The 23,374-nt window shown below is 42.7% G+C and overlaps 2 protein-coding genes across 12 annotated transcripts; both read right to left on the reverse strand.

The window, feature by feature from the left end:
- Positions 1-279: 279 nt before the first annotated feature.
- On the reverse strand, positions 280-21,594 carry LOC101072365 (RNA polymerase II elongation factor ELL2-like). Of its 7 annotated transcripts, none has more exons than XM_029846590.1 (11): positions 21,559-21,594; positions 10,847-10,903; positions 5,798-5,961; positions 4,100-4,344; positions 3,066-3,190; positions 2,695-2,803; positions 1,859-2,285; positions 1,469-1,529; positions 1,043-1,214; positions 909-953; positions 280-573 (listed from the first exon to the last, which is right to left on the reverse strand). In XM_029846590.1, the coding sequence occupies exons 1-11, from the start codon at positions 21,579-21,581 to the stop codon at positions 463-465; spliced, it is 1,539 nt and encodes a 512-aa protein (XP_029702450.1). In that variant the 5' UTR covers positions 21,582-21,594; the 3' UTR covers positions 280-462. The 7 variants fall into 7 exon arrangements, with proteins under 7 accessions (XP_029702450.1, XP_029702452.1, XP_029702451.1 ...); XM_029846592.1 differs by having other exon boundaries at positions 1,469-1,514; positions 2,695-2,806; XM_029846591.1 differs by having other exon boundaries at positions 1,469-1,526; positions 2,695-2,806.
- A 386-nt stretch (positions 21,595-21,980) lies between these two features.
- LOC115246511 (RNA polymerase II elongation factor ELL-like) lies at positions 21,981-23,374 on the reverse strand. Of its 5 annotated transcripts, none has more exons than XR_003890582.1 (5): positions 23,292-23,365; positions 23,208-23,219; positions 22,852-23,095; positions 22,314-22,361; positions 21,981-22,211 (listed from the first exon to the last, which is right to left on the reverse strand). XR_003890582.1 is itself a non-coding variant. In XM_029846597.1 (4 exons), exons 2-4 carry the CDS (start codon positions 22,990-22,992, stop codon positions 22,095-22,097), a joined length of 306 nt encoding a protein of 101 aa, XP_029702457.1. In that variant the 5' UTR covers positions 22,993-23,095; positions 23,292-23,374; the 3' UTR covers positions 21,981-22,094. The 5 variants fall into 5 exon arrangements, 3 of the variants coding, with proteins under 3 accessions (XP_029702457.1, XP_029702458.1, XP_029702456.1); XR_003890583.1 differs by having other exon boundaries at positions 23,208-23,216; positions 23,292-23,360; XM_029846597.1 differs by lacking the exon at positions 23,208-23,219 and having other exon boundaries at positions 23,292-23,374.

Raw genomic sequence — 23,374 nt, forward strand, 5'->3', positions numbered from 1 at the left:
CTGACATTGAAGCAAAATGTCCTAATTTAACTTTATATTTTTGATCGAGTCCCTAATTTTTTTTGGTCAAAGTGTATGGGCAAATGAAGTTTAAGTATTTTAAGGACAATACTCAGTTTAACGACTTTTTATGAATGTATAATGGTGACCAGTGAATAATTAGAAGTCAGGGTAATAAGACATGAATAAAAAATTGACACTTTTTTTTTCTTAAATTGCTTCTATCAAAATAAGGATTTTTAAAACAATATTGACACAAGAAAGGAAAAATGAATGTATGTCTTAACATTTTACTTAAATGACTGACAATGAACCATTAAGGCTAATAAAACCTACAGCTCTCTATCCGTAGAAATGTGCTGCTTTAATAAACAGAGTTAGATTTATCAGAGAAATGTATGGAATTGAACATCAATTCTCACAATCCTTTATGCTGATCAGTTTCTGCTGTATGAAGGAAGGCTATGTGGGAGCGTGTGACACGTCATAGTCTACAATGAGTTGTTTGATGTAGGACAGTTTCTCATGAAGATACTCGCACCGTTTCTTTTCTTCCCGATAGCCTGGGAACTTCTGTGGATGGAACAAAAATATATTTAATGCTTTTAACATGATCCCTTATTCTGCATTGAAACACATTTTTTTAATGTGAATAATATGGTGGTTCTGAAATTTGCATATTTCAAAAGCATTTCAAATTTAACATTCACTTGAATCCAATTGTCCATTACTCCAAGGCAAGTGGAAAAACATGGGCGATGAGCTTTCGCTCTTAGTGCCATGAGTACTATTTGGATAATTGTGACATCTAAAAGGTCATAACATAGGTAGCAAGAGTTCAATAATGCAAAAGGAACAATCTTTTATTCAACTCTCTTTCCACAAATGTAGGAATAGGAATAACTCACCTTTTGATACTTGTTGTACTGTTCTAGTATTTGGTCTTCCATCATCTAAACAATTCAAAAGAACCTGTATGATGAATGATTATCATTCACAATGGAAGAAATGATACACTGGCATTTCCCAGAGCTCAGTGTACCTTGTATTCTGGTGTGCCAGGGGACAGGCTTTTTATTTTTGATCCCAGCTTAACAAACATGTGAGTTATAGTTGCAATCCTGGAGTGAAGGTCTTTGTATTCATCGAACTCTGCGCAGAAATCCTCCTTATAGCTCTGCCGCTGCCCCAAACTCATAACCGGGCTGTACATCCTGCATGGAAGAATTAAGATTGTGAAAATGTCTTACTGGTTCAAACCCCAGCCAGGTAAAGTCTGCAGTACCAGAGCCTGACACTGCAATATTGCATTAACGACGCCCAAAGCTATCAATCACACACACACACACACACACACACACACACACACACACACACACACACACACACACACACACACACACACACACAGACACACACACACATTCATGCCTTCTGCAAAGTATGATTAAAATATATTCATACTCACAGGACATAATCTGGCTTCTCCTCTGCAGTAGTTCTAATGTTTGGATCTGCAATAAAAACAACAGATGCATCGAATGAAATTAATTAATTTTGGTTCTGTTTTGTGAGTGTTTTCACTGTGCCTAGGACGAGATTAGCTGAGAGCCTCTGGGTATAGACGTGTCAGCTTAGAGACCTAAAGCAGTGCTGAGAGGTTGTTGAGTCAATCTAAAAACACAGAGGCCTCTAGAGAGCAGGATCCAAGGAGTGCACACAGACTTTAGATAAATACTGCCAAACTGCACCATTCAAACAAATTTAAAACTTCACCTACAATGATCAGCTCAATCAGTTCAAACTGTGTGCAATTATGTTGATGTTAAGGAGTTGTCAGAGAAAAATCTTTACTTACTGTCCCGTTTGGTGTATTTCTGCTTGAGCTTGCTAGTTTCTAACCATCCGTCACCCTTGCCATCTGTTAACCGAGCTCGTTCTTTGTCTTTATGCTTTTTGGATTTTTTTTTCTTGTGCAGAATGGTGATAAGTGGCTGCTGCATACAGTCACTCTGCAGAGGCACTTTGGTTTCTTGTTTTCGGGTATGGGTTTCGGGTATGCTGGACAGTATTACAGGAAAACCATTTTGGGTGCCAGTGAGTGCATTTGCTTGTGGAAAGTCAGTCTTTGAGGGTAGGCTTGAGTTAAGAGAAGGGGATATTGCATTGTGGCTGTTGTGACTCATTAGTCCATTTTCTGCTGGCTGCTGCTGTATCATCTGGTCCGCAAGTTTCTGCCGTTTCAGAGCTAACCTTTCCAAAGAGTCAAAAGGCACAGGACGTTTCTGGAGAAATGAAAAAGAGATACACTTTCGCTCCAAACAGGAACCAACACTTTTTAGACATACATTTATATTCACAAACACATATATACTTGTGTGTTCAATTCACCAATCAATGTGGACATACAGTATATAGAGAGCTCCAAGGCCTCAACAAAACATAGAAAAGGCAGCGTGAAACAAGTCATAAAGCTTTAACGCACAAATACAACAAACAATGTGCAACAGGGCTGAGGTTCAAGGGATGAGTGAGACAGCCCAGGGCAGTGTATTTATATGAGTAAGCCAATCACAGAGCCCAGCACAGGTGCGGTGCCTGCCTCAGGCTCCAGCAACCTGCAACACCCCACACACAGTCTCCAACCATGGGCTAAGGGCTGTAATAGCTAAAAAACCAAAAAAAACAATTTACCCCTGCAGTAGTTGTAGCTAAGCTATGACTTAGATAATCTGAGCTCTTCAGTACTGATGTGTTTGCTTGAAGATTCTTTGGCTGATTGCAAGCATTTGGTGGCAGCTTCCTGCTAAATACAAAGAACAAATTCACGATTATAGAAATAACTTCTAACCAAAGTCACTGCAGATTAATGTGGATTTAAAAGACAGCCAGTGAAGCTGAGCACAAAAATGTGGCTGGTTCTCAGTGCATGACGTACAGACAAAAGTGCTGGTGAGCACCGATGGCAAATAAATACTGAATACTGAAGTGTAGAATAGAGAGTATGCTGTCTGTATGGAGCTGAGAGGAATGATGGAGATTCATCAGGAGGGATAGAGACCCACCTGGCTAGCAGTCGGCCGATCAGCATCTTCTCCTCTTCACTGTAGCTCGGCCAGTCCTTCTGCACAAGCTTGTAGAAGTGATCTCTTAACATGTAGCTGCTGTCTTTGGGATTCACTTTTGCCACCTTCAAACAAACAAACACAAGATGTCCATGTATATTCAAACAGTAGCTTGCTCAACTGTATCTTTAATCCCTGGTTGTCAAAGAAATGGCATCATTCATTTGACCTAGATAATCATTTTTATAAAGTTTATTTTTATATAAATTCAGATAAATGTATTACTCCCCAAATGGACAATTCAGGCCAACCAGTTCCTGAATACAAAAAGCAACAACAACAACAATGACAGCAATCATCAGACAACCGGAGTATGGTGGCATCAACCAGTCAGTGCATATATAAAGACCAAGGAAGTAAAAAGTTAAAATGGCTCCTGAAGGAAACCTGACAGCTTTTAAATAAGCAACTAAAACTGCTGCACGCAGGATGGAATCATAAACACAGAGAAATGACATTCTATTCTATCTTTCATGCAAGGAACTCCTATGATTAAATGCAGTTTTAGCTTGATTCACTGTGTTGAATAGAAAAAGCAACTAAAGACATTATATTATTGGTTTGGACATGCTGGCTTTATCATCTTCTTAAATGACCTCAGAACAGAGATTTGTATTCGGGGTATCTGTGGTACGTAAGGGCTTAGCGCTGACACTGCAATAAACAATATTGAGGTGGGAGGTAAGGGAGGTTTTATAGGACACGACTATGTAGTGGACATTTTTGGTTGCGATCAAATAATTAAATCAACAACAATATTAGAAACAGTTCGTATATAATCATAAGTGTCACAGTCAAAAATGAGGAAGTGTGTCTTGAGCATGGGCCTGTATTGACATGACATCAATAACTAGTCACACTAGTAGAAAAGTTCTGGTGATTGGATAAACTTCATGCAGACTTGAGTTGATTAATTTGCATAGACTGCTAAAAGCAATACAGCCTGAACAGACTGGAACACTATTGCTGTGTACCTCCTCCAGGATGCCACCCAGTTCAGCCTTGTCCCTTGGACTGGCTCTTTCTCGTTCCATCCACAGCAGCAGTTCCGGCTTCCTGTAGGCTTTCAGTGCAAGCAAATGGATGATACGCTCTCTAAAAGGCTTGTGGGTCACAGTGGCCATGAAGCCATTCCTCCTGTTGTTGGTAATTTGTTTCTGGAAGCTGTTGTCTGACATGTATGTTGGGGTGAGGCTTTTGTGCAACTTGATACCTGTAACTGGACAAATAAATAAAGAACAAAAATGTGTCATGAAATTGTATTAAAAGGATAATAATGACATCAGAATCCCCCTAAAATTCTCAACTCCATTCTGATAATATAGTAAACCAATGAATGAAGCAAGAATCTTTTCTAATCTTAACTGTGATACCACAAGCACCTCAGCCTGCAGTGATTTGCCTCCAGACAGAAATTAATTGCTGTTAACATTGCTGCTCAGACAGCTAGTCGAACTGGAGCAGAGAAAGCTGTCCCTCCCTCCGTATTAATCCAATTACATGTTAATCTGTGCTTTAAAGGTCAGGGTGGACCACATGACTACAGAAAAAGAAGGCTTTCCCTTTAAATGCACAGGTGATTATTCTATTATCTCCACTCCCTCATTGGTCATTAATGATCATAGAACACAGAATTATTAAAAGTCAGATGCATACCTTATAGGCTTTGACATGCCTGTTGGTTTGCAACATGTTCATGTACTTCTCCCCAAGGAAGGGGTAGTGAAAAGCTATAAAGTATTTTCCTGAGGGATTTTAAATATGTTATTCAGCTAAACAATCCAGGTTACATTTAGTCCAGTCCCTGCTGCAATGGCAGAAAACCTTAGAGAAGATAGTGTGCAAAAACCAAAATCCTGTCATATTATTACACACACAAATGTTTTTGCACATTTGGATGATATGACCCGGAATTCGAAGCTTCAGTCAATTGCTAATACAGATATAGCGCTGATCAAAATGAGTAAAAATTAAGTTTTTACTCATGAAAGCGCAAGCTGCATACCTCACATGCAGTGTAAAACAGTGAATAAATATTACCGTTGCTTTCTTAAATGCTCTTTTTAATGCTTTTCTCATCTCCTCCTCTCCTCTCGAAGTAGATCAGTGATGCTATTTCTTGTGTAGTTTTTCTGTTCCCCCCGTATTCATCTACAGGTATCGCCGCCTCCATAGTTGTATGCTGACCTACTGGCCTCCGACCCCGCTGACCCACTCAACTCGACTCTACCGGCAGTTTATTTTAATTGATATAATGTAATTCTATGTTCTCTACCTATTCTCTCCTCTACCTGTCCTCCTCCCCCATCTCCTCTCTCTCTACCCAGCTGGCCATCAGCAGGAGGGTCCCCCTATATGAGCCTGGTCCTGCTCAAGGTTTCTTCCTGTTAAAGGGGAGTTTTTCCTTGCCACTCTTGTTGGGGGTCCAGGCCTTGGGATTCTGTAAAGCACCTAGAAACAATTTTGACGCTGTATAAATAAAGATTGATTGATTGATTGATTGGTTGATTATTTTTCCCGTTCTGTTTTTATGTGTAATTATTGTATTCTTGGTCAGTCCAAGACCTCAAATATAAATGTAAATATAAATATAAATATAAATATAAATATAAATATAAATATAAATATAAATCCTCTGCACCTACACCACAAAGACCCCAGCCTATTCTTACTTTGATGAGTGCCTCCGGGTTTGATCTCAATGGCAGAGTGGCTCCAGCTATCCTTTTCCACCTGAGACATCCTCTCACGTGTCAACTGGTAGGAGTCATCAGTGGCGCACACTGTTAACTTGTCCTGGATGACCCCTTGACCTTCCAGCTGCTCTCTGCCATCACTGAAAAAAAAGCAGAGAGGTTATAAACCAGAAGCCTCATTAGTTCACTTGCAGTCGCAATTAAAACCCTTCTTTTGACCTACAAGGTCCTCAGAGGCCTAGCTCCATCCTACCTAGCGGAGCTAGTGATACCTTATCAGCCCAATAGACCGCTCCGCTCTCAGAATGCTGGTCTACTTGTGGTTCCCAGAGTTTCTAGGAGTATGGAACCAGCTCCCTGTCCAGGTACGGGAGGCTGACTCCATCGCCACTTTTAAGATCAGACTTAAAAACTACTTCTTTGAAAAAGCTTATTGTTACTAATTCTGTAGTTCCAGTTACTATCATAGACAGACAGACAGATTATCCTACTTAGGGGGTCGTCTAATCGTTAGGTCACATCTTAGTTATGCTGTTATAGGCCAAGGCTGCCAGGGTCCGGAAACATGATCACCTGACAGGCCTCTGTCACCCCACTGGGTCATGGTTTCCTCTCCTCTCCTCTCCTCATCAAGCAGACTAGTTATGCTGATTCTTGTGTAGTTTTTCTGCTCCCCCCACCCCCTATTTATTTACAGGTATCGCCGCTTTCGGAGCTGCATAATGACCTCCGGCCCCGCTGAAGTGATTGTATATCGTATTTTTGTGTGTGTTTCTGTGCTCTGTGCCTCTCCTCTCCTCTCCTCTCCTCTCCTCTCCTCTCCTCTCCTCTCCTCTCCTCTCCCTTCCTCTCCTCTTTCCCCTTCTCCTCTCTCCTCTCCTCTACCTCCCCTTCACTCTACTTCTCCTCTCCTCTACCCCTCTCCACTCCTCTACCCCTCTCCACTACTCTCCTCTCCTACCTATTCTATCCTCTACCTGTCCTCCCCCTTCTCCTCTCTCTTTACCCAGCCGGCCATCAGCAGGAGGGTCCCCCTACATGAGCCTGGTCCTGCTCAAGGTTTCTTCCTGTTAAAGGGGAGTTTTTCCTTGCCACTGTTGCTTGTCTGGGGTCAGGCGCTGGGATTCTGGAAAGCGCCTTGAAACAATTTTGATTGTATAAGACGCTATATAAATAAAGATTGATTAGATTTGATTTGATGGGACCCCCTTCCCGTGGGCTCACCACCTGCAGGAGGGGCCAAGGGGGTCGGGTGCATTGTGTTTTGGGTAGCAGCCGGAGGCAGGGACCTTGGCGGTCTGATTCCCGGCTGCACAAACTGGCTCTAGGGACATGGAATGTCACCTCTCTGGTGGGAAAGGAGCCTGAGTTGGTGCGCGAGGTTGAGAAGTTCCGACTAGATATAGTTGGCCTCACCTCGACGCACGGCAAGGGCTCTGGAACCAGTCTTCTTGAGAGGGGTTGGACTCTCCCACTCTGGATTTGCCGATGGTGAGAGGCGACGAACAGGGGTGGCAATTCTGGTTGCTCCCCAGCTCAGTGCCTGTGTATTGGAGTTTACCCCGGTGGATGAGAGGGTAGCCTCCCTTCGCCTTCGGGTGGGGGGACGGATCCTGACTGTTGTTTGTGCCTATGGTCCAAACAGCAGTTCAGCGTATCCACCCTTTTTGGAGTCCTTAGAGGGAGTGCTGGAGAGTGCCCCTTCTGGGGGCTCCCTCGTCCTCCTGGGTGACTTCAATGCTCACGTTGGCAATGACAGTGTGACCTGGAGAGGTGTGATTGGGAAGAACGGCCCCCCTGATCTGAACCCGAGTGGTGTTTTGTTATTGGACTTCTGTGCTCGTCTCAGATTGTCCATAACGAACACCTTGTTCAGACATAAAGGCGTCCACATGTGCACTTGGCACCAGGACGCCTTAGGCCGCAGATCGATGATCGACTTTGTGGTTGTGTCATCGGATTTGCGGCCACATGTTCTGGACACTCGGGTGAAGAGAGGGGCGGAGCTGTCAACTGATCACCACCTGGTGGTGAGTTGGCTCCGATGGTGGGGAAGGATGCCGGACAGACCTGGCAGGCCCAAACGTGTTGTGAGGGTCTGCTGGGAACGCCTGGCAGAGTCCCCTGTCAGAAGGAGCTTCAACTCACGCCTCCGGGAGAGCTTTGACCATGTCCCGGGGGAGGCGGGGGACATTGAGTCCGAGTGGACCGTGTTCCGTGCCTCCATTGTTGAGGCAGCTGACCGGTGCTGTGGCCGCAAGGTGGTTGGTGCCTGTCGTGGCGGCAATGCCCGAACCCGCTGGTGGACACCAGCGGTGAGGGATGCCGTCAAGCTGAAGAAGGAGTCGTATCGGGCCTTACTGGCCTGTGGGACTCCTGAGGCAGCAGATGGGTACCGGCGTGCCAAGCGGAGTGCAGCTACGGCGGTTGCTGAGGCAAAGACTCGGGCATGGGAAGAGTTCGGTGAGGCCATGGAGAACGACTTTCGGACGGCCTCGAAAAGGTTCTGGACCACCATCCGGCGTCTGAGGAGGGGGAAGCAGTGCACTGTCAACACTGTGTATAGTGGTGATGGTGTGCTGCTGACCTCAACTCGGGATGTTGTGGATCGGTGGAAGGAATACTTCGAGGACCTCCTCAATCCCACCAACACGCCTTCCAGTGAGGAAGTAGGGCCTGGGGACCTGGAGATGGGCTCTCGTATCTCCGGGGCTGAAGTTGCCGAGGTAGTCAAAAAACTCCTCGGTGGCAAGGCCCCGGGGGTGGATGAGATCCGCCCAGAGTCCCTTAAGGCTCTGGATGTTGTAGGGCTGTCATGGTTGACTCGACTCTGCAACATCGCGTGGACATCGGGGGCAGTGCCGCTGGATTGGCAGACCGGGGTGGTAGTCCCTCTTTTTAAGAAGGGGGACCGGAGGGTGTGTTCCAACTATAGGGTGATCACACTCCTCAGCCTCCCTGGTAAGGTCTATTCAGGGGTACTGGAGAGGAGGGTCCGCCGGATAGTCGAACCTCGGATTCAGGAGGAGCAATGTGGTTTTCGTCCTGGGCGTGGAACAGTGGACCAGCTCTACACCCTCAGCAGGGTCTTCGAGGGTGCATGGGAGTTTGCCCAACCAGTCCACATGTGTTTTGTGGACTTGGAGAAGGCATTCGACCGTGTCCCTCGGGGGGTCCTGTGGGGGGTCCTCCGAGAGTATGGGGTGTCGGGCCCGCTGATACGGGCTGTCCGCTCCCTGTACGATCGGTGCCAGAGTTTGGTCCGAATTGCTGGCAGTAAGTCGAACTCGTTTCCGGTGAGGGTTGGCCTCCGCCAGGGCTGCCCTTTGTCACCGATTCTGTTCATAATTTTTATGGACAGAATTTCTAGGTGCAGTCATGGTGTTGAGGGGATCCGGTTTGGTGACCTCAGGATCGGGTCTCTGCTTTTTGCGGATGATGTGGTCCTGTTGGCGTCATCGGCCCGTGACCTCCAACTATCACTGGATCGGTTCGCCGCCGCATGTGAAGCGGCTGGGATGAGAATCAGCACCTCCAAATCCGAGGCCATGGTTCTCGACCGGAAAAAGGTGGAGTGCCTTCTCCGGGTAAAGGAGGAGATCCTGCCCCAAGTGGAGGAGTTTAAGTACCTCGGGGTCTTGTTCACGAGTGAGGGAAGAATGGAGCGGGAGATCGACAGGCGGATCGGTGCGGCGTCCGCAGTAATGCGGACTCTGCACCGGTCCGTTGTGGTGAAGAGAGGGCTGAGCCGAAAGGCGAAGCTCTCGATTTACCGGTCGATCTTCGTTCCTACCCTCACCTATGGTCATGAGCTTTGGGTAATGACCGAAAGAACAAGATCACGGGTACAAGCGGCTGAAATGAGCTTCCTCCGTAGGGTGGCTGGGCTCTCCCTTAGAGATAGGGTGAGAAGCTCTGCCATCCGGGAGGAGCTCGGAGTAGAGTCGCTGCTCCTCCGCGTTGAGAGGAGCCAGATGGGGTGGCTTGGGCATCTAGTCAGGATGCCCCCTGGACGCCTCCCTGGTGAGGTGTTCAGGGCATGTCCCTCCGGTAGGAGACCCCCGGGGAGACCCAGGACACGTTGGAGAGACTATGTCTCTCGACTGGCCTGGGAACGCCTGGGGATCCCTCCGGATGAGCTGGAGGAGGTAGCTGGGGAGAGGGAAGTCTGGGCTTCTCTCCTTAGGCTGCTGCCCCCGCGACCCGACCCCGGATAAGCGGTCGAGAATGGATGGATGGATGGATAGATTTGCTTTGATTTGAATATCAATTTAATGCAGCGTTGAGCTGGGAACTGTCCGAAGCTTTGGTTACTGAGTATGTTACAGGCCAGATAGAACTCTGCACCCTTCCATATGTCAGAAAACCAAATCTCCTGGTTCAAACGGGAGACAGCCTGTTTAAAACTACCAGGATCTCCTTGGTTCCAGTAAGGAGACTTGCAAAACAATGGTCATACTGGACAGAAATATAAATATTTCAGCAGATCAGGCCAACTTACACCAACATTGTAAATAAATCAGGGATTTATATCCATATCAAACAGTTTTTAAACCAAATACCGTAAGCATTTTTGATTGATCCAATTTTAGTTTGTGAAACTACAAATGTAGCTGTGTTGGATGGATCTCCCTCTCAATGTTTCTCTCAGCTCCAGTGCTTGACTGAAGACAATTTATGCATCAGTTTCCATCTAGCAGCAGGATGCAAAAAGACAGCATAACCTTCAGTTTCTAAGAACGCCTGCTACATAAACAAGAAAATTAAATTTCCATTAATGACAGGGTTCATCTGCAAATATACACAGAGATATAACTGCTCCATACCACAGAGACAGAATGGCTACTTTTCACATTTTAGGAAATTTGGGCATCGACATCTGGGGTTACATTTGGGGTTACAGTTGATACAGTTATTATTCACTGATTTAGAAAATAGTTATTTTAAAACTGGTTTCACTCAAAATCAGGACAGGAAAAGTTTGTTTTTAGTCATAATTTTTTGAGAAAAGGTCTATCTTTTTACCTTGAAACATACTGATGGATGCAATCAAAGCTGGCCTGAGGTTGGTCTTTGCTGTCACTGGATAAGTAGAAAGTGAATACACGAAGGGCAGAAGGTGAGTCTGGCGTGGGAGCTGGAATCTTAATGTACTGCAAAGAATTAGAGAAGGACAGTGCTGTCTAAAACATGTAATCATCCAGTAATTCATTTTGTCTGTGTTTTCTCTTGTGGAAAAGACCAAAAAAAATCATTACACCATCTCTGAGGCTAGTCAATTTCACATTTCTTCTAATCCAAATCTTTTTTATACAACCCTAATCTCAGATACAGAATTACTGTAGCCAAGAACACAGGGATTTCCAACACATTTCTAACCACTTAACATGAGGACAAACAAAAAAACAACCTAAAAAGACCACTAATGTTTGAAATTGTATGGTAAAAGCTGGCATAACGTCAACAACCCAAGAGTTAACACAAAATATAGAGAAAGTATCACATGATGCATTATAATTACTACATTGCTACAATAACCATTTTGAACATTAGTTTAAAGTCTTGTATGTGCAGATAGATTGTTTATATTTATATATCAAGTCATGACTTTATCATTCACATCATAAACATCATGAATGCAGTGATAGACTGCCATTCACCATGACAGCATCTTAGCACAAACCTGTGTGTAAATATCAAGGTCCATATCAATCTGCTGTTACTTTAAATAAATCCCCATGGGTAAACAGTGTTTTTAAGAGTGTACGCCACTGAGGAATCCATTAGATTTCCTAGCAGACTCTGTGGAGCACAGCAGAACCAAGGCTACAACCTCCAGGGCAACTGAATTCAGATGCAAACACAGGTAGAGTGTAATGACAGATGAAGATCAGCCATATCTTAAAAATCCATTATATGACCAGCAACAAACTGTAACTCCAGAGGAGCACCCTTGGTGGTGGAACACTTGTTTGGCATATCAAGAAAATCAAATTTTATGTAGATAATAACTCTCAGCTTAGGACAGAAACGTGCTCAAAGTCATTTGAAACACAAAAAACAGAAAAGCTCATCCAACACATGTACTGAAGTTTCTTCTTTATTGCACCCATTGGAGTTGATTACAACCCTTTCCATTTTACGTGATTTTTGTTTCAGTTGTCCACGGGCTGCTCTGGATCAAAAATGTCTGCTGATATTGATAAAACATAAGGTTTTATTTTTAAAGAATGAAATGGCCCTATATGAATTTTACCATGTTGGTTGACATTGATTGAATCAAAATCATTGAAATGTCTAAGAATACGGCAGAGGGGGCTCTGGAGCAGTGTGGAGCAGTTTTTAGTGATGGATATGGAGAAAAGTCTTCAATGACCCTACATACAGGTGTAGATATAAACTTCTATAGTGACCTTCCTGGCCATGAGATATGGCTGATAATGATGAGAGGTCAAGCAAGAACAAGAAAATGGCAGATCCTTCCATAGGTGGCTGTGTGTATGGGAGGATATACCCAGCACAAAGATTATTCAAATTGCCTGGATTGTTACCTAACAGTCAGGTTAGTTTGAGATGTATTTTCTTACTTCGGCTACTCCATAAACATACTTACATACAACAGTTATGGGTAGGCAAATAAATGTACTAAAGCAGGGGTCGGCAACCCAAAATGTTGAAAGAGCCACATTGGACCAAAAAAAACAAAAACCAAATCTGTCTGGAGCCGCAATAAATTAAAGCCTTATAAAAACTTTATTATGAAGTCAACACATGCTGTAAGTGTCTATATTAGCCCATTAAAAAAAAATCAGTAGGCTACAAATACATAATGAGCAATCATGATTAAATGTTTATTTTCCCTGCAGCATCCTGGAGAGAATGACGCACCACGTGACCACTCTGCTGCACGATGGTGCTTTAACTTCCATTATAATGAGATCTTGAAATTAAATACTTATTATACACATTTTTGCAGCATTGGAAAACTTGTAGAATGTTTGTTGTGTTTTTCCTCCTACAGAAATTATATCAAAACAAAACATATATTCACACATCTTTTTACATTTTTGAAAAAGCTCCAGGGAGCCACTAGGGCGGCGCTAAAGAGCCACACGCGGCTCCAGAGCCGCGGGTTGCCGACCCCTGTACTAAAGCATTGAAAGAGTGAGTTTTGCATAATACATCCTCTTTAATAGCGATCGAGTGTACCCTTCCTCCGGACACTCCCCTTTGAGAACTCTGAGTGCAGTGTTTAGGCCTCATTCACCAAGCAGATGGGCTTATGTCTAAATACTCAAAACTGATTGATCGTGCAATTTTATAGCAGTCACAGATGCATTGCATCAATGTGTACCAAACACAACTCAGATATTGGCACTGTTGATATTGATATTGGCACTGTCATCTAATTAGCCTGCTGAACATGTCTGCACTGACATCAAAGGAAGCTCAGATAGCATCCAAAGATTCAGACTAGCATTAATGCAGTGTGTTTAACACCTATGTATTTAGTATGTATTTAGCTTTGATGGATTTAAAAATTGTTTTGTCCTATATATTACACTCCGAGGGGAATAACTTTCACCATGAGAGCATGTTTGCAACATTTCACAAGATGATGCATGCCTTTGACAACTAATCACTCATTACTGACATATATGGTAATTATCTAATGAGAAAAACCTGAAAAAAAAACCACAAATAAAAGGTGGAGAGTGATGTACTAAAAAGGACCACCTTTTACAAGGTAAAAACAATCAAATATCCCAAAACTGAACATTAATACACTATTGAGCAAATGTGCTCCCAATCCAAGTGAGCAAAATATTTACATTATTTGATCCTTAGTCAGTATGTCCACAATGGGACAAGAGCAGAACTGAAAATGATTCTAAATTCTCAAACTGCGGACCTCTCAAATGGACCTTTGCTTTCACAGCTGGACTGAACAGTTGCAGATGTAAGTGAGAGAGCAGATGGGGTACCTTCCTTTCCTTCTAATGACCTTCTTTGATTTGTTTGACAGTGTGTCTGTCAGCTATTTAACTGTTTCCAGGGGAAATTTGAAGACTTCAGCATTTCACACCGATTTGACCTGTTATGGTCTCCCTAGTAATTTCACCTTCAACCTTTACATTTCCCATCTTCCTTTCCTGTTTTGTGCCAACCCATCCAGCTGTCTACATTTTTCCTCAAACTTAAACAATGTCTCTTCAAAGTATCTGTGTTGGGACATGACTGGATGTCCATATGTTTTCTGTGTCTCCCAGAGACTCCATTGTTAATGTTTCCATTACATCCAGTCATTCCTTCCATGAGTGTGTGAATGTTTTTGTGGTAAATTATTTCAAATGCTGGTGTCACCAAACCACCATAAGCTAAGGGGGATGTCAGTCCTGTCACAAGCACAGACGTGTGTCTTGGTGGAAACATTACACTAGGAATTACAGTAGGATTATGACACAATTGTCAAATTATGCCCCAAAAATTGAAAGAGGTAACACAACAGGTCACGTTTTGAATTGTTTCTTAAAAACAATACAAAGCGCAACAGAAATGGAAAAATAATCACTGAAATTATTAATATTTTTCTTAATCAGACAGCAATGATGACAAGGATCTGGAGTGTCAGCTTGAATTAATGCCCCACCCCATCCTTGAGAGTGCCGTTTCTACTGTTGATTCACAGCATTCTGCACTTCTGTTCATGTTCCATCTTAAAGCCAGTGGACAACTGCAAACATTTTATTTAATTCCTACAAGCTTCACCTAAGAAATGAAGCACAAGAGAAGTGGACAAACAACGGGGTCCAGGAATCTTCCTGCATATTTCCTGAGGGCGAATTTCCGTGGAATTTTAAGTACCGGTAAGTCTTTTCTGAATTCACATTTCCAGGAATTTGCTTTACACATGTCAATGAATTCCTGGTAAAAAAAACAAAAAGTTCCCTGAATTGTTAGTGATAATGAAGCAATCTAGCATTCAGTTTACATGAACCACATTTGTTACAGTTATCCCAGAGCTACACTATATTAACCATTATTCCATCTAAAATTTACTACAAATAATAGTAAACAATAATAAACAAACATTCACACCATTCCAAGAGACCCAGTGACTCATCACCATGTGACCCAGCAGACAAAGGGGAGACATCTCAACAGAAACTAGGTGAACGACCCGACCAACGACCCTGCTAACGACTCTCAGGTGACCACCCAGATCATTAGCATGCAAATGGTCCACAGGGGCTATATATTTTCAAGCTCTCTCCCCAGCGATTTCAGAACTGAAGAAGCCTTCTGGATAGAAGGCGAAACGTCTTCAAGAGAAGAAACCCAGTCCAGTTGACAGAGAAAACTACCTTGGATACAATGACCTGGATGACTGAGAATTTACACAGACTACAAATAATATTACCGTATTTTCACGACTATAAGGCGCACCTAAAACACTGAGATTTTCTCGAAAATCGACGGTGCGCCTTATAATATGGAGCGCCTTGTGTGTGGACTGAGTTCCAAAATCTGCTGTGCACCTTTGGTGGGTGCACTACGGTAAACGCTCCGCCAATCGATTAGCGGCACACCTACGCGTAAGGATCCCCTAAAATGGCGCCGGTCAAGCGAGACGCGTATGAATGAGGCTTACTTTAAACTGCAGCCCATCAAATATGCGGCTGAAAATGGCAATCGAGCAATCTTAGTGTTTTTGCTTTATGAGGAGGTGGCATCTCTCCATACGCGCAAGGACAACTGTTGCGCAGCGGCTGCCCGTGGATTACCAGGAGAGGGCGGCCATCTTCCGCACCTACTGCCGCGACAAGATAACCGCGCCCAGCCACATCACCAACATGGATGAGATCCCTCTGACTATTGGCATCCCTTTGACCCACACAGTGGAGAAAAAGGGACCAGCACAGTGGCGATACGTACAACGGGGCACGAGAAGTCGTCGTTCACCGTGGTTCTCGGCTGCCACGGAAACGGACAGAGCGCTGGATAACGGAAGGCGAACACTCCTTCACAAAGACTATGAGGCAGCGGCGGGCAAGTTATGCCACCATATGCGGGTGGATTGTAGACGCATGGGCTATGATACCGTCTTCATGTATTGTAAGAGCTTTCACAAAATCAACGCTGAACCAGAACTGGTCGGTGAGTCCGATTCAGGTGATTAAGAAGAGGAATTTGGGATGTTGGACATTGAAATAGTGCAGCTGTTTCATTTAGATACAGAAGATGAAAACTTTGATGGTTTTGTGGCAGAAGAATAAATATTTTGTTCAATAAATGTGTCGAAACTCACTGTTTTACTTCCGTTGTCATTTTTTACTGTATGTTTCAGCATGCGCCTAATAATACGGTGCGTCTTATGTATGTTTTAAATACAGAAATAGCACCCATAACTGAGACTACGCCTTTTAATAAAGTGCGCCTTATGGTCGTGAAAATACGGTACTGTTAATATTAAAACTGTTTTTTTTTCTATTGCATTGATGTATTATCATTTGCAACCAAACAAAACAGTCTTTAACTGGAGAATATATAATTGCTGGTATCACCATATTTCACCTAAAATAATGCTTCATATTAATGCCAAATAATTGTTATTGCACATACAATACAGAAAGTAAAAAACTAATATTGACTATATAAGTGTAACTATAGTAAATTGAAACGCATATTTTACAATTTTAAAACAAATTACACTTTCCAAAAAATATTCTCACTTCCTGGCATCGCCCAATTTGGAGTGACATTGTTTGAACAGCAGTCACCCATGAAGATGTGCTAACTCTTTACACCAATGCCTGTCCCTAAAGCTAGGTTCTAAGATAGATTGGCTTCTACAGGCAGAAACATGGCTGTGCCATGGGCTCACCAGTATCCCCCATAGTTGCCAATCTATACATGGAGAAGGTGGAATCCCAGGCCCTGACATCCTTCACAGGAACTGCGCCAAGCCACTGGTTCAGGTATGTGGATGACACCTGGGTCAAAATTCAAACACAAGAATTGGAAGCGTTCTCCGATCACCTCAACAAAACAGACCAGCATGTAAAATTCACCCGGGAAGATACAAAAGGAAACAGTCTGGCCTTTCTGGACTGCGCAGTCAAGATCACTGAGGACAGAAATCTCACCATCGAAGTCTACAGAAAACCTACACATACCGACCAGTACCTTCAGTTTGACTCTCACCACCCACTGGAACACAAGTTGGGAGTGATCAGAACTCTCCAACACCGGGCCAGAGAAATACCCACCACATCCCAAGGCAGAAAGAAGGAACAGGACCACATTAAGACAGCTCTCAAAACATGCGGCTACCCAGACTGGGCCTTCACCAAAACCTCAAGAAAGCAAGACCCCAGCAAAGGAGAGGAGGAGAGAAACAAACACCGCAGCGTTTCGATCCCCTACCTGTCCGGAGTCTCTGAGAAGTTTAGGAGGATCCTCCAGAAACACGACATACCGGTTCAGTTCAAACCCAGCAACACTCTCAGACAGACGTTAGTACACCCAAAGGACAAGACACCAAGACCCAAACAATGTAATGTTGTTTATGCTATACAGTGCCAGGAGAAATGCAAGGAACTGTACATTGGGGAAACCAAACAACCTCTCCACAGAAGAATGGCACAACACAGACGCGCCACCTCTTCAGGTCAGGATTCAGCAGTCCACTTACACTTAAAGGAGAGTGGGCACTCCTTTGAGGACAGCCAAGTACGGATACTGGCCAGAGAAGACCGCTGGTTTGAAAGGGGTGTCAAGGAAGCTATCCATGTCAAATTGGAAAAACCATCCTTAAACAGAGGTGGTGGCCTGAGGCACTTCCTATCACCCACATACAATGCAGTCCTCCACTCCTTCCAACAGCAAAACAAACATTCACATCATTCCAGGAGACCCAGTGACTCACCACCATGTGATCCAGCAGACAAAGGGGAGACACCTCAACAGAAACTAGGTGAACGACCCGACCAACGACCCTGCTAACGACTCTCAGGTGACCACCCAGATCATTAGCATGCAGATGGTCCACAGGGGCTCTATATTTTCAAGCTCTCTCCCCAGCGATTTCAGAACTGAAGAAGCCTTCTGGATAGAAGGCAAAACATCTTCAAGAGAAGAAACCCAGTCCAACTGACATAGAAAACTACCTTGGATACAATGACCTGGATGATTGAGAATCTACACAGACATTCTAAAGAGACCAAAGTGCAGGCAGGTGATGCCCGATGGGCATAGGAGATTCTGCCAGTGTGAAACTGTCTTTCACTCAGTGTGTCCAAGCAAGTATGATAGGCTATTTGCATCCTGATTGTTAAAAGATAAATATTTGTAATTTGAATCATTCTCTGGGGACATCAACCAGTTGTTAATTTTGAACTGAAAATGCAAAAGTGTGGTCCTCAGGACATGTCATAACATTATCTCTCTTGCGCGCACACACACACACACACAAAATTACTTTGTGGCGAAGTTATACAGTCTGAATTGTCAACCTCTAGTGTTTTCTATTGATAAATCTTTTCATGCGATTAGGCCAAGAGTGGCTGTTTTTAGCAGACTAGAGTGCCTCTGCTGTCAGTGGCTGTAGCTTATATTCCCTACTTGTTTTGGGCAGAATATGGGCTCTGGCTGTAAATCTCATTCAAGCTATTGTTTCGACATCCTCTGCAGCCTGTCATGACTTTCTGAAACAGGCCTACTTTTGTTCTGGCCATCTCGGCTTCAAAGTGGGATGTCATTGCACTCCTGATACCACTGCCCCTTTTCTGCTTGATAGGATGACAGGGAGGAAGAGGAGGAGGAGGAAGAAGAAACCTGTCGCTGTCAAAGCAGTGTGTAATCAGGAAAAAAAATCACAGTGAAGCTTAGGCTGGAAATAACTCTGACTCAGTTCTATTTGATGCGCACCCAACTTGCCCCTAAATGCACAACTACCAGCAAACAAAGTGCACCTTGAGGGTCAAGCTTAGTCAAAAAGGTATGGAGGAGATTTGCTTTCCCTGAGCTTGTCTTTAAAAAAAAATCCACCTCTGACAGGTATCTGAGGACCGGCTTTAAATATTTTATATTAAGAGTTATAAACACTGTTTACATTAAAGCAGTCATTCCCAGAGTTGATTTTTTTTGTCATGATTTTGATCATAGGACATTTTTCATAGTGAGCAAAGGACTAACTGTGCTTAACTATTTTAATTAACACAATTTTTTATCATACAGAATTTGTTTGGCATTTTAGTTTTGTTTTGCTTTTAGTGTCACCATTATCATGTTGTTATGACATCCAAATACTCAGGAGATCCAGATATCACCCTTTGGACAGCATAAGTGCAAAGATAGGCAAGTCATATCTGAGTTTACTGTTGTACAGTGCAGCTTGCAGTACTTGTAATGTCTTTCTTTCTTGCTATTCTATTTGCTTTGATTTAATGTATCTCTGTTCATAATGTTATGCCTTATAAAGGACTGTGACTTGATTTGACTTGATTTGTGTCTGAATAATGCTATGTAAATAAACTTGCCTGACTGAACTAAACTGTGCCCCTTTGTAAAAATAACCTAACTGGTTCCTTTTTGATTCCTTCAACCCTGATTCTATGACTCCTGATATCATATATAAGTTCAGTGTGCTTTATCAGTTTATGTTTTCTAACTTACTTTTTAAATTCAACTGCAATTTAAATACAAAATATATTTTACCTGATTTCTCATCTTTGTCTCATACAGTTTTGCTAAATAAATATATAATTTAGATTAACTATATTTCCATGCTTGGCATTTTAGAGTAGTGGTAGCCGACACCACCAACATAATCCATAAAAAAAATCTCCTCTTTGTGGGCTCAGATAACTAAAGCACTATTATTAACATGAGCTTAGAGAAAACAAACATACCCCTCCTTCTGCTACATGTCCATTTGCACAAAAATAACTAAAAACAGTGAAACCTGTTTCAGTACCACTTTTTTGATCATTTGTTTTTTTCCTGATATGACTTTGCTACAACCACAAATATTCAAAGAAGTGGCAGTAATGGTGATGCGGAGGCAAAGTGAGCAAGCAGATACCACACGGAGGGGTATGATGGGATCTGCTGTGGTCTTGCCAAGCTAACGAATGCTGCACAGTAACAGTGGGGGCTGAGTAGGAAAACGGAAGGTGGGACATGAATAAATCTTGGCTCCAGGCCACACAGGACACAAACACACAAATATCCACACCCAAATCTTACCAATCAAAACAGGTACATAAAAGCACACATACAGTATATGCAGTGAGGGGTCACAGCATTTTGCCACAGAATGTATGCTTTCACCACACTTCCAAAAAGTAGGACTCTAACCTGAAATGGGAACATGGGAATTTGCAGACCAGACAGAGTTCAGGTCAGCAATCTCACTATCATTGCATCAGAAATGTGTCAGCACAAACCCTAGTCACACATTTAAAAAACATGCAGTCATCAATATCGGAGGCATCCAGAAGGGGAAAATCTCTTGGGAAACTTAAGTCATGATACCTCACACTGCAATCAGACCATTGCAGCTTTCATAATTACCTATAAACATTAATTTGGATGATAACATTCACTCCTACAACACTCATACACACACTGCTTAATTTCTTATCAATGCACCAGCCATTACAATAAAAGCAGGGGTCCAGAGATGGACTGTGATTCGAGGATCCAATAAATTTAAATGTATGATTACTGATTACAGTTGTATAATTATGCTACAAAATACATAGCGTACAGCCTAAAATGGAATTACCTTGTGAATCAATGACACCTTCCGTCCTGCAGCCTCACAAGAGGTGATGCTGAATCACACCGTTTATGTGCAGTTAAGTGCCTAACTGTTGTCATTTAATTAGCCATTCCAATGCTACATGTTCACTGCAGGAAAAGGCTGTTCTTTTTGAAGTTTTTTTTTCTTCATTAATGTCTGTCCATCTTATGGAAAAATACCAATGTGCCTCTTTCAAAATGAAATTAATTAATATTTTCCACATTTACCATGTCAAAGGCCCACTTAACACTATAAGCTTGATCAGGGCTGAGTAACAATGGCTAAGCACTGAAAGCTTATGCTGTTGGATTTTAATAATTTAAATAATAATTTCTTGTTAAAACCTAAATGGAGGTCAAATTCTTTTTCTGTTTTACATGGTGACTTGTGTAAATTTTTAAATGCTATTAGATGCTTTAATTAAAGCTCTTGTTTTGATTAGTTATGTGGTGAAAACAAGAAGAGGCATTTAAAAAAACAACTCCTTTCTGGCTATGACATTTTCTGCTGAAGAACTACAAGTGATAATTAACAGTAAGCTAAACCTGAATTTTACTACACTCACTCCCATGAGAAAAAAAGTCTACTTCCAGTCTACTTACCGTATTTTCTGGACTATATGTCGTTCCGGAGTTTAAGTCGCACTAGCCAAAAAATGCATAATAAAGAAGAAAAATAGATACATAAGTCGCACTGAACTATAACTCACGTTTTGGGGGAAAATTTATTTGATAAAATCCGAGACCAAGAACATACATTTCATCTTGAAAGGCAATTAGCATGGATTAGCAATAGGGTTACGGTATGCTAACGTAACCAATTCAGCTACATGACCCACAACGAACTAAGTACGTGTCTGTTTTGTTAACGTAACATATTAACAGTTATTCAGATGACTATAGCATAAAGAACATCCGAGCAAGTTTACCAAACAATCAAGTCTAACTCCATAGACGAAGCACCGCTTCTTCTTCTGTGTCGCTAAAGGAACTCCTTCCTCAGGTACACACGCTTAGAGCGCCCTCTTGTGGTTGTCAGTGTGAAAATAATAATGTATTTATTTAAGTCGCTCCGGAGTACAAGTCGCACCTCCAACTATGAAAAAAAGTGCAATTCAGATCTCGAGTAAACTGGTGATACACAAATCCACTGAAAAACAAATTTTAAAAAGCTGCTGATCTACTTGTGGCAGGAAGGGGGTCGAAAGTCTTTTTAAACACAGACATACAATTAGACTGACAACTTAAGTGTTCCCTGAGGACACAGCTGCTTCTGACTTAACTCAAAACACACCGAACATCACAGTTAAGCTGCATTTTCCAGCAGCACAAAAAATAAATAAATGAGGTGTCGCATTTGGGTGCATTTTATTGAGTGACCACACACCCACATATAGAGTTAAATATGTCATAAAAATTCAACACGTTATGGTTAGTTGTGGAGCTCTATTAATCCAAATGCTCCTCATTTCTCTTTAGAGGTTTGTGCTGCACTCCTCCCTCCTGTCCTCTCAGCTCCACTCACAGATCTCTCCACAGTCACCAACCCGACCCAGTAACGTGCATATTCCGAGCTGCTGGACTATGGAGTATGAAGGGATGTGAGGTGTAATATTAAACTGCAGAGAAAGACACTTTACATGCATGTTTTTCTTACTGTTATAAAAGGATTGTTAAGACTTACCCCCTGGTTTCCCTTAAAACAAATTGAAGCCTTGCCTAGTGAAGACTCCTAAAGTAAAGACAAATAAATATATTAGAAAACTTATAACAAAGACTTGACTAATCCATTTTAATGTAGTTATGTGCCATTAACTAAGTTAATAAGTGTGTTACTAAGTTACACAGTTAAGTCTGCACCCCGTGAAAAGCCTCTAGTGGAGCTGCTTATGACAAAAACTGGGGAAATCGTCAATTACAAACATGGCACATGGCCACTTTGCGTTAGATTAGTACAGGATTCCTAGCAAACTGCAGCCAGGCATCACTTTCCCATCAATCACGGTGTTTAGGCTGGTGCGTTTGTATGGACGCTAGAAATGAACCATTTTGGACCGCTTTGATAAATAAATCTGAATGCATTCATTTTATTTATTTCGCGTATCACAGTGGACTCTAACGCTGTTGGTAGAAAGTAAACCCAAACCAGCAGTTAAACGGTGTTTTGAACAACATTGACTAGACAGGATTCACTAAACTCGCACGCACAAGGAAAGAGGTACCTTGAGGTTCTGGTGCGCCTCGAGCGTCCTGATGGCCGAGTCAGTCAGTTTGACGTGGAACAGCGTCCTGTTGCCGGATCGGCCTCTGTGGTTATTTCCACAGTAGAGTCTATAATGGAGCTCCTGCCTCAGAGAAGTCATCTCTGGCTTTTTTTCCTCCTCTCTGCAATTAAAGCAGCGTTCCTCCTTCAGCTCGAGCTGCGTCACGTTGTAGGCGGGGCCACACTCCCACTAGAGCCGCGAGCTGGTGGGTGGGGGGGTAGACTTATTTGTGCTCCAAAGACACAGTAGTAGAATTTTAAAATGGCTACATTCATGCTAACTTTAAATTGCCATTTTTGTTTAGGAAAACCCACCTGAAAGGACTGCTAGAAAATTTTAAAGTTTTTGAGTAAAAAAATTTCAATCTGTGGAAATGTAAAATACAGAGAATTACATACTGAAATGAACAATGACTTGTTTTTCTTCCAGGGACCCAAAAGTGTTGTTTCTACAGTAGCCCGGAAAGGACACATACCTATTT

The sequence above is a fragment of the Takifugu rubripes genome, chromosome 13 (assembly GCF_901000725.2).
Source record: "Takifugu rubripes chromosome 13, fTakRub1.2, whole genome shotgun sequence".
NCBI classification, from domain to species: domain Eukaryota; kingdom Metazoa; phylum Chordata; class Actinopteri; order Tetraodontiformes; family Tetraodontidae; genus Takifugu; species Takifugu rubripes.

Coding starts and splice junctions, on each gene's coding strand:
- LOC101072365 (XM_029846589.1), bottom strand. CDS start 21,581: ATGGAGTTAGACTTGATTGTTTG. Junction 954..1,042: donor CTGGCACACCAGAATACAAG/GTACACTGAGCT, acceptor TGAATTGTTTAG/ATGATGGAAGACCAAATACT. Junction 574..908: donor AGTACAACAAGTATCAAAAG/GTGAGTTATTCC, acceptor TTCCATCCACAG/AAGTTCCCAGGCTATCGGGA.
- LOC115246511 (XM_029846597.1), bottom strand. CDS start 22,992: ATGACTTCTCTGAGGCAGGAGCTCCATTATAGACTCTACTGTGGAAAT. Junction 22,362..22,851: donor AGGCGCACCAGAACCTCAAG/GTACCTCTTTCC, acceptor TCTTTACTTTAG/GAGTCTTCACTAGGCAAGGC. Junction 22,212..22,313: donor GTTTTAAGGGAAACCAGGGG/GTAAGTCTTAAC, acceptor CATACTCCATAG/TCCAGCAGCTCGGAATATGC.